Source organism: Apodemus sylvaticus, chromosome 10 (genome assembly GCF_947179515.1).
Source record: "Apodemus sylvaticus chromosome 10, mApoSyl1.1, whole genome shotgun sequence".
In the NCBI taxonomy this organism is placed as follows: domain Eukaryota; kingdom Metazoa; phylum Chordata; class Mammalia; order Rodentia; family Muridae; genus Apodemus; species Apodemus sylvaticus.
In genome coordinates this window covers 1,823,286-1,833,069 of record NC_067481.1, presented here as the reverse complement: position 1 = coordinate 1,833,069, position 9,784 = coordinate 1,823,286, and the positions used below count along the sequence as shown (strand labels likewise).

The 9,784-nt window shown below is 56.5% G+C and overlaps 1 protein-coding gene across 1 annotated transcript; it reads right to left on the bottom strand.

Annotated features, from left to right (window-relative positions):
* Positions 1-236: 236 nt before the first annotated feature.
* On the bottom strand, positions 237-7,428 carry Notum (notum, palmitoleoyl-protein carboxylesterase). Its single transcript, XM_052195263.1, has 12 exons — positions 7,309-7,428; positions 6,514-6,884; positions 5,313-5,365; positions 5,139-5,234; positions 4,805-4,865; positions 4,350-4,408; positions 3,955-4,057; positions 3,073-3,264; positions 2,845-2,945; positions 2,261-2,408; positions 1,281-1,328; positions 237-1,045 (listed from the first exon to the last, which is right to left on the bottom strand). Exons 1-12 carry the CDS (start codon positions 7,384-7,386, stop codon positions 739-741), a joined length of 1,617 nt encoding a protein of 538 aa, XP_052051223.1. The 5' UTR covers positions 7,387-7,428; the 3' UTR covers positions 237-738.
* Between the last annotated feature and the right edge of the window lie 2,356 nt (positions 7,429-9,784).

Sequence of the window (9,784 nt, the reverse complement as noted above, 5' to 3'; positions counted from 1 at the left end):
GAGGTTAGAGTCCCTCTGGTCCCACTTCTGATCCCACACCTAGGAACACATGCAAAATGAGTAGACTGGCCCTTCAAATAAACAAGGCTCCAGGTGAGCTTCTGGTTTGTTTGTTTTTTTTTTAATTATTAAGAAAAAATATGTTACAAAACAATATCATCCATCATATATTTCTTTTCTTTTCTTTTTTTTTTTTTTTTTTTTTTTTTTTTTTGGTTTTCGAGACAGGGTTTCTCTGTGTAGCCCTGGCTGTCCTGGAACTCACTGTGTAGACCAGGCTGGCCTCCAACTCAGAAATCCGCCTGCCTCTGCCTCCCAAGTGCTGGGATTAAAGGCTAAAGGCGTGCGCCACCACCGCCCGGCCATCATATATTTCTTAATTTCCATTTTTTAAAAATTAAAGTAATAAAAAAGTCACTTTATAAAATAATACAAAAGAACATGATCAGTTGGGGGCTGGGAGGGACTGTCCGAGCTGATGGGCTCAGGAATCCAGTGCTTGCTTTGCTTCTGGCTCCCTCCCCAAGCTGGGCTGGGGGCTAGGGAAACAGAGATGGGTGGGAAGGGTCCCTGCACCAGGGCAGACTCCTCTAGCCGGGCAGAGGGAGAGAATAGGCAGTCAGGCATCCATGCCCATGTGTGTTCTGGGAGAGGCAGAAGGGCCTAGAAGTAGAGGTGAGTCATCCGGGACGGTGAGCGGACCAGCCCCTCAGTACCACCTCCTCTGCAGGAAGCGGTCTAGTTTCCAGTACCCAGCATCCCTAGCAGCCTGCTGGGCTCCACCCCCTGCTGCTGAGCCGCTGTCTGCACGTCGAAGCCCATGTGCATAAGGAACTGCGCCGCGTTCATCTCTTGCCCTGTGAACTGGTCCCGGATGGTAGGGCATGAGGGATTGCAGTGGGGCCAGGGGCAGCTGTCGACCAGGTGGAAAGGGCAGCCCTTCATGGGGGTTTTGCTGGCCTTATGGCTGTCATGAAAACTCCGGTCCCAGCAGTGCAGTGCCCGGGGCAGTGAGGTCCCCTTCACCTGGACATCTGTCCAATAACTGTAGAAAGAACCCAGGTGTGGGTCGTCAAAGCCGTGGCTGTCATTGTTTGGGGCTACATTTCAGTCCAGCCACACAAATAGCTTTGGAGGGCCCAGAAAGAAACTTTATGCAGAGCCTCCGGAAGGGTCTCACGGAAAGGCATCTATCTATCTACTGGTTTGGGAGGGGCTTAAAGGCATATGGAGTTAATACTACAGATGTAAGCTACCTAGAACCTGTGGGAGATACTGACCTCCGTATGATGATCTCATGTGACAGGCAGGCGGGGGCGAAGCTGGCCCTGGTAGGGAGACGATCGATCTGCCTGAGTCCTCTCCACAGCAGAAGCTTTGTCAGACAAGCAGCCCTTCCTTCTGCTGTGTCTGGACTCAACTGCCCTGGCCTTGGCTCCAGTACCCACGCACTCCATGCTGACCCTTGCCCTTTGTGCTTCCCAAACCTGTTCCACGTACACCTCATCCGGCTAGAGTCTGCTAGGCAGGAGCAGGAGGCTGTCTTAAGCATGTGAATTGTCTGCCATATTCTTCTCTCTTTTGGTTTTTTTCGTTTTTGTTTTTTCGAGACAAGGTTTTTCTGGGAAGCCCTAGCTGTCCTGGAGTTCACTCTGTAGACCAGGCTGGCCTCGAACTCAGAAATCTGTCTGCCTCTGCCTCCCAAGTGCTGGAATGAAAGGCGTGCGCCACCACCGCTCGGTTTTCTTTCTTTCTTTCTTTCTTTCTTTCTTTCTTTCTTTCTTTCTTTCTTTCCTTCCTTCTTTCCTTCCTTCCTTCTTTCCTTCCTTCCTTCCTTCCTTCCTTCCTTCCTTCCTTCCTTCCTTCCTTCCTTCCTTCCTTCCTTCTTCTTAGCCTGGGTCGCATATAGCTCAGGCTACCTCAAACTGGCTATGTAGCCAAGATAAGACTTCTCATCTTCTTCCTTGTATTTCTCAAATGCTGAAGTTACAGGCGGGCATCACGATGCTGGGTGTACGTGATGCTGGGTATTAAACCCATGGCTTTGTAGGTTCTAGGCAAACACAATGCCTGGTGATTTCTGATTGCAGTCTGAGACTTTTATTTGTTTATCTAGCTAGGGTCTCACTATGTGACTAGGCTGACCCTGAACTCATAGAAATCCACCTGCCTCTGCCTCCTACGTGCCACCACACCTGACCTCAAGACCCTTATCTTTATGTCCTGAACCACCCAGCCCAGGTCCTTTGTACACACTCACTGCACATCCTTGAGTGTGCCACGCAGTTCTCGGCCCAGATTCTGGATGTATAGCCACTGGCCCTCCTGAACCGGCTGTCCGGTAAGATGCACGTTATCCACGGTCAGCTGAGCCTCATCAAAAAGCCACTGGACCACGAACACTGGACCTGGGAGGAGAAGGAGGCACAGCTGGACCTGCCTCTGGGTTTCACACCCTACCCTGCTCCTAGCAGACTCGCAGACTAGCTACCCTCCCGACAGCCCGTGATCCCAGGCCTTTCTTTTTTCTAAAGAACATTCCCACTATTCTTTAGTAAGAGGGGCTGAAGGAACTATTTGGTAGCCCCAAAATATAGAAAGGAAGCATATAGACTTGTCTCCGATGCCATTGCAAAGATGCTAGTTTGCTTGGGACCAACAGTTTTGGTGCTAAGGTCAGGACAGTCCCAGGTAACTCGGAATGACTGTTTACCCTGCGGTAGGCATGGCCACTTTTGTTGAATAGTAAAAGGTCTCTGGCCCAACTCCTATAATTTCAGGACTGATGTACAATTCAGGATATCCCACCACTTCCCAAATGCCTCATCTGAACTGGCCACTCACAGCGCAGAGTCGGGTATATTTTGTAACCAAAGAAGCAATTCCATTCTTCTCCTTCCTTGAACTGCCGCTGGCAGCGCTCTGGGACCATCCCACTCCAGTATCTGCAGCACAATCACAGGTTAGGCTGTGATCCTGGGGTATTCCTCCCCTTAAGCTGCCATGTCACCCCAGGCCCTTGGCACTAGACAGGGTTTTGGCGTGGGGGCTGGGCTCCCCGTCCCAGGGCACCTGATGCCACGGCGGATGGCCTCTGTGGGTGCACAGTTGATAGTGTCAATGCAGTCTGATCGCCGGTATTGCTTGTTGTCCAGGAACCAGCCTGAGTCAGCCAGGCCCCGCACCTGGATAGACGGGTAGCCCAGCTCCTCCAGCAGCTCAGCCACGCGGTCTACATTCAACAGCACCCCGGTGCCCCCAGCGCTGAGGGAAGGCCAGACATGAGGCCAAGTGGCTGGAGAGGGGTGCTGTCCACCCAGAGCTGGTTAGCCCCGGCCCCAGTCCTGAGGAAGCACTGCCTCTGAACAATGCCTTCTGACTGTAGCCAGGCTGCTTGTCCATGGGTAAGACACAGGGTCCTCTCTCCCTCCGGGTCTGTAGGCAGAGGCCTGGTGGAGGTCTAAGCACTGGCCCACAGCTAAGACTGGCAGAGCATAGAGCTGACTTTCCTTTCCCTCTTTCCTCCTGTATCAGTTTCCTTATCTGAAGAAGATAAACCCCAGTGTTTCAGGCTCCTTCATACAGGCTAAGCATGCATTCTGTGCTCTTATTGGAACACTGTTACTGACCAGCTGGCGTCACCCTACCGGTCCCCGACACTGCATCCTGAGAAGGGACATTGGAACGCATGTGACCACTAACCCACTATCTAGGCTACTGCAGCCTAACCATCTTGAGGGTCCAGAAGCAGTCTCTAAACAGTTCCCAGCCATAGAACTCTGAGGCCAGACCTCTGAGGTGCCCCACGTGGGGCTGCTCTTCCTGCGGACTAGATTCCAGTTACCTTCCAGGTTCTCCCCCACGCACTTCGTCCTGCCCATGTTCCAGAGCTGCCACAACAGCCCCTTGCTCCCGCCATACAAAGTCCTCCTCCCCTGGGCCTGTTGCGCTTACCTGCTCCCAGCCAACAGCAACACCTTTGCCCCGCTCAGCCCCTTGCCCAGGAGCTCTCGTACCACCTCCTGGATGATGAGGGAGCCCATGAAGGCATACTCGTCTGTAGGGAAAAGGGGCAGCTTCAGGTGAAGTTAGACTCCAGGCCAGGTCTACTCGAGTAGGCAGGAGGATGGGCCTGGGCTCTTTCCAGGGCTGGGATAGGGAATGGGGTAGACGGGGGAGGGGAGGATCAAGGGCAGGAGACCCTGCTAAGAGGGTCCCTCAGGGACCAGGTGAGCCACAGGCAAGCAGGAACCCTAAGGCATGCTACAACCAAGTTGAGAAAGTCTGTATTTTCCCATAAGTCTCACCACCCCGCCCTGTCTTAATGGGCTGGGAAGCCAGGGACTCACTCTTCTCAGACTTGGGTGAAGCCCCACTCCAAACGTCACTGGAGCAGTAGGGGATGAAGCTGTAACAGGGATCGAGTGAGCCCACCATGGTCCTCTGTTGCCCAAATCTACCATGAACGACCCCGAGGAAAATGCTGCCCAGGATAAGACCCTCAAGGACCTCCCCAGGAAGGGCCTTCTCAGAATAGAACCCCCCAGGAAAACGACCACCTAGAAGAATTGTTCTCCCAAGAAGGAATCCTAGAAAAGAGGCCTCCTAAAACAGGGCCCTTAGGAAGGACCCTCCGAGAAGGATTATCACCCCCGGGAAGAATTAAGCCCTCTATTAAAGTCCACCCAAAATATGACTTCCCACAAAGGCTAGCTCCCAAGAATGAATCCCACAGTCAAAATACTCCATAGGAAGGACCCTCCCAGGAAGGAGCCCCCACCGAGGGAAACCCATGCTCTCTTACACCATATTGGCATTCCACCAGTGAGGGTTCTCCTCTGGCTGTGAGGATAGAATACCAGTACCTGGGGAAACAGGAAGGGATATGCAGGTATGGGGACTCCGTTCCTGATGGCCCTGGCCTGAGGTGCAAGGGTAGATAGGGATTGATGGGAGGATGGATGGACTTAGCTATGGGAAAAATCATACCAAATGGTGAAGAGGAGCTCTCCGTGGTTTTAGAGGCTCGGGGTCTAGCATGGGGTTCCAGGGTAAACGGGTCCTTCCTGGAAGACCTTACTTGAGAGTCTGACTGTTCTGCCACTTACACCAGCCCTCGCGGGTCTTGTGCTGCTGACCTGTGCGTGTGTGTGGCCAGTCTTTGGAGCTCATGAGGCGCCGCATAGTACTGTATCTGGAGTCGCAGTTCTCCCGGTTGAAGCAATACCAGCCGCCTGCAAGCACAGGCATCAGGCTCTGGTCCAGAGTCCAGAAGATCCCCCCTGCCCGGCACCTCAGCCTCTGGAGCCTACCTTCCAGAAAGAGTAACCATCGCCGACTGCCCTTGGACTCCTTCAAATAGTAGCTGTAGGGAAGGCGCACAGAGCATGCTGTCAGGGGGGGGGGGGGGTACCTGAGCCACCTTCTTTCTCTACCCTCATCCCCAAACCGGAATCTTCAGCCTTCTTTCCCACTTCGGAGTTGAAAGGGTCATTCCACCTGTTGCCTGGAGCTCACCACTGCCGCGCGGGGGCGCCCGCAGCCAATCGCAAACCGAACGCACAAGCTGGTGAAACCCCACTGATTCCCCAGAGGTGGCGACAGCGGGTGGGTGGATGGAGGGTCCTGTGGTGCGTGGAAAATTCCCACAGCCCGCCCCGCATGAGACCCGTGTTAACCCTGGCGCCGATGACTGTCGAAGAGGTGCACTCTCAAGCACGCAGTGGCACTTGAATAATGAGAAATTTGCCAGGGCTAGAAGCCCAGGAAACGGCAATAGTAAAGAACGCAGAGAGGAGGCTCAGGAGCTGCAGAGGCGGTGATACAGCCTTCCTATCAAGGCCCAGACTAACATCGATCAACGGAGCGCCGCATGGGCATCCAGAGACCCTTCTGACCCCACCTCCACCCCCACCCCCCACCCCCGGCTTCACCTGTGTGCTCTTTCTACGTCAAAGTTGAGGGCATGTGTGAATGCTGCACCTGGAGCCTTTGGTCCCTCTTGTGTCCCTTACTTGCTCGGATTCCTGACTGTCCTGAGCCAATCTGTTATGCTCAGGGGGGAATCCTGAGACAGAAACCTCCTGTAAAGTGCTGCCTCTTTCTACTGGAGCTATGGCCACACTGGGACTGCAGTTTCTTTTTCTGTCCGAGGACCTGAACTTTCAAAGGCGGGCGCACGGTGGCCAAGAGGTCAGCACCCGAGTTGGCCTCGGACCAGAGCTTCAAGAGCTGCCCCCTCCCCCGCTTTGGGAGGCTCCAGGCCAGGATCTCCCCAGGGCGAGCAGCACTAGACGCCCACCCGAGTGTGGAATCCTTTCCTCTAGGGATCAGATCAGCCATTGAAAATAGGAAAGGTCCAGTGCAGTCCCCGCGTTTGTGCGCGCGCGCGGGGAGGCAGAAGATGCGAGCGCCACCAGTGATGGGACGACGGCGAGCCAGGCGCGGAGCACCGGTGGGGCCAGCCAAGCCAGGTTGACGGCCTCCCGGGGTCCTGGCCAGGACCGGCCTTACCCGGCGGGGCTGCCGTCATTGCAGGTCACCGACGTGTTCAGCAGGAGATGAAGGCGCAGGTCCTCGTTGAGCTGCTGCGCAGAGCAGGGATACAGGGACTGCGCCAGGCTCTTGACTTGCGCCATAAAGCTGTCCATGTTGCCCTCCACTGCCGTGAAGTCCAGCGGGAAGCTCTCCACCGGCTGCCCAGCGCCCGGCGCCACCTCAGCCCGCTGCGGGGGCGGCGGCGGGGGCGGCGGCTGGGGTGGCTGCTGGCCACGGCGCCTCCAGGTCTTCCTGCCCTCGCTGCCCCCAACCCAGTGCAGCAGGCCCAGCAGTAGCAGCACGCGCACCTCTCCTCCCATGGCAATGTCACTCCGGCCTGTGGCCACCTGCGGAGAGCGGACGGTCGTGAGGCGTCGGCAGCTCGGGGCGCTGGGGCCAGGGGGCGCGCAAGACACTGCTGCACCTCGACCCGGGCTCCCGCGCGTTGTCCCTGCCCCGGGCGGCTGGGTGGGCTCTCGGCGTCGAGGCTCTGGAGTCGGGCGCCACCGGCCTCCGCAGCTCGGGCTCCGCGCGTAGCCGGCCGAGGGCAATGCCGACTCTGGGTGCGCTGGCTCGGGCCCGCGCCAATGAGCGGCGGGGGCCGAGCTGGGCGTAGTTTGCGGGGGCCGCGGCCGCCCGGGTGCCCGCGCGTTAGAAGTGCCGCCGCCGCCGGGGCGCGGCAGGGGGAGGGGGCTGCGCTCATTCTTTTCTTGGCGGAGGCTTAGCCTTTTCTTCCCAAACCACAAGCCTGACGGAGGGGCCTGGACTAACCCGTTGCGGCCGCCGGAGGCGCTCCCGGCCCGGCTCCGTGGGGGGCAGCGCGGCCGGGCTGGCCCCGGGCAACTCCATTCTCCGCGGCCAGCTCGGCGCCGCTACCCCCGCCCTCGGAGCGCCCCGGGGGCCGGGAGGAAGAGGCCTTTCCGCAGCGGGGCCGCCCTGCGGCTTGCGCAGCTGCTCGCCCGACGGGTCAAGGCGCAGGATGCGAACGTTCACCTGGTGCCGCTGGGGCCTTCCCTCCCGTGCCCGCCCGAGCCCAGCGCATTCCTGGGAGACTCGCACACTTGGGTCCCCTCCTCACACTGGGAACCTCCTGGAGTCCTGCGCTCACCGTAGGTCCCGGTAGTTGCTGGAGCTGTGCTATCCCGCTGGAGCGCCCGACCGCGCAGCGCTCCCTCCTCTCTGGCGCTGGGGTAGAGCTGCCCGAGACTTTTATCCAGCGGGGCCCCCGGGATCAAAGCGGCGGCGGACACAGGGCTCCGCGCCGAGGGGCCGGTAGTAGCGGTACGGGGGAGGGGGCTCTGCGAGGAGCGGACAGGTGGGGCCCAAGACCGGGCTTTCGGGGTCGACCTGCAGGAAGGATCGGGCGTGTGACTTCACCCCGCCGGAGAGTCTCCCTATCTAGTGCCGGAGCCCGCAGAAGTTAGGAGACATGTAGGTCAGAGGCGGTACTGCGACTTAATAAGGTTGGTAGGCTTTGGTGTAAAGTCCCTTGCCGCTGCACCCCATGAAGAAGACCACTAGGAACCTCTCCCTGCTCCAGATGACACTGGAGGAGAAGAGAGCTGAGGATCAGAGAAGTTGCGGGCTTGGAGAACACCTTACATCAGCCAAGTCATCTCACCTAATGTAACCAACCGCCTCCTCTACACATCCCGAGGCTCAGGGGACTATCGAGAATGAAATTCCTGTCAGAAGTCAAAACTGGGAGCCAACTTTGGCATGCGCAGAACTCACAGACAAGTAGATTGCTGCAAGTTTTAGGTCAGCTGTGGCTACACAGTGAACTTCTAAAGTTAAATAAATGAATACGTGGTTAAAAGTCGCGGGAGCAGAACTGATGACGATGGTAGTCGCGGTCAAAACCAAGCATACCCACCCTAAGTTCGCCACAAGCCAGCCGCTTGTTTTTTCTTTACCTCCTGTCTGCAGTCTGGTAGTGTTTTTTCTAGAGACAGGAAACACACCTGCCACAGGACAAGGGTCCAGACCTTGGGCAGGGCTTCTGCAGCCCACATTCTAATTCACTCACGACAGGAGGAGCCTGCTTCATCTAGTGGGTACCTGCTGCAGCTCCTAGGGAGGAGCCTAGGGAGGAGTCGGGAAGGATGCTGCCTGTGCTACAGGACCACGTGTTCTCCAGCCTGAGTGATGAGCTGCAGGGAGCAAGTCACACACACACACACACACACACACACACACACACACACACACGAGCAGACCAGCTCTCCTAAGATCCAGTGAGAAGCCAAAGAGAAGGGTAAAACTACAGAACCCAGAATGAGGCTGACTGCAGGTCCCATGTGCTGGGCCCATTCAAGGAAAAGCACACAGGGGTCTGCTCATGGGCACCTGATGTGTGTTCCATTTCCAGATGGGACCTGAGTTCGAGAGGCTGACAGACACACTGGGCTCTGCTCACACAGAAGCTCACCTTTGGGGTGGAGAGACGGCTCAGCGGGTAAGAGTGCTGGCTGTTCTCACAGAAAACCCAAGTTGAATTCCCAGAGCCCACATGTGGCTTCAACTGTCTGTAACTATTTCCAGGGAATACAAAGCCCTTATCTGGCCTCCTTGGGCACCATGCACTCACTTGGTGCACAGATACATATGTGCAGGCGAAATACCCGTACACATACTGTTAATAACTTTTAAAACATTAAGAACAAAAAAAGAAATCTAGGTTTGCTTCCTCTCCGTGTGCGGCTGGCCGAGGCAGCAGCTCCGTCATTCTGAGGCGTCCCTTTAAAGCCTTTCTCCTCAGTAGCCAAGGCTCCTAGAATCAAAGCACTGAGCGAGGATCTACAGTGGAAGACTCCTTCCCTAGGAGCCTGCTATTCCAACTCTCACCAGAGAAATGCTAACCTCCAGCTGGGTGGCATGCTGCACGGGGCTAGGCTGCCAATCCCTGGCCCGGAGCCATTTCCTGGTGGGGAGATTTTTGGGCACGGCCCGTGACCTCTCTTTGTGCCTCCGTTTCCTATTCTTTAAAGTGAGGCAGTGACCGTGCGCCTGTTGGAGGGTTGTTGTGGGATTGCGGGAGCCCAAGCGTGAAAGTGCACAGCAGGGTGGTGGTTCTGATTGCCAGAGGAATTCCAGAACAAGCCAAGGACACGCAAACTCTACACTCTGCCCGTTGCTGTAGCGTGATTTAGCCTGCACGTCAAACCGTAATGAGTTTGTGTTTGGTTTATTTAACACTAGTAGCAGGAAAAGGGGCTCCAACCAAAACTTCCCTTAACACCGCTGC

Excerpts from the sequence above, each read along its gene's own strand:
- Notum (XM_052195263.1), bottom strand. The coding sequence starts at position 7,386 with ATGGAGTTGCCCGGGGCCAGCCCGGCCGCGCTGCCCCCCACGGAGCCG. Across the intron at positions 6,885-7,308 it reads GCCTCCGGCGGCCGCAACGG|GTGGCCACAGGCCGGAGTGA; the intron begins GTTAGTCCAGGC and ends CGCTCTCCGCAG. Across the intron at positions 1,329-2,260 it reads GGCACACTCAAGGATGTGCA|GGCCAGCTTCGCCCCCGCCT; the intron begins GTGAGTGTGTAC and ends TCTCCCTACCAG.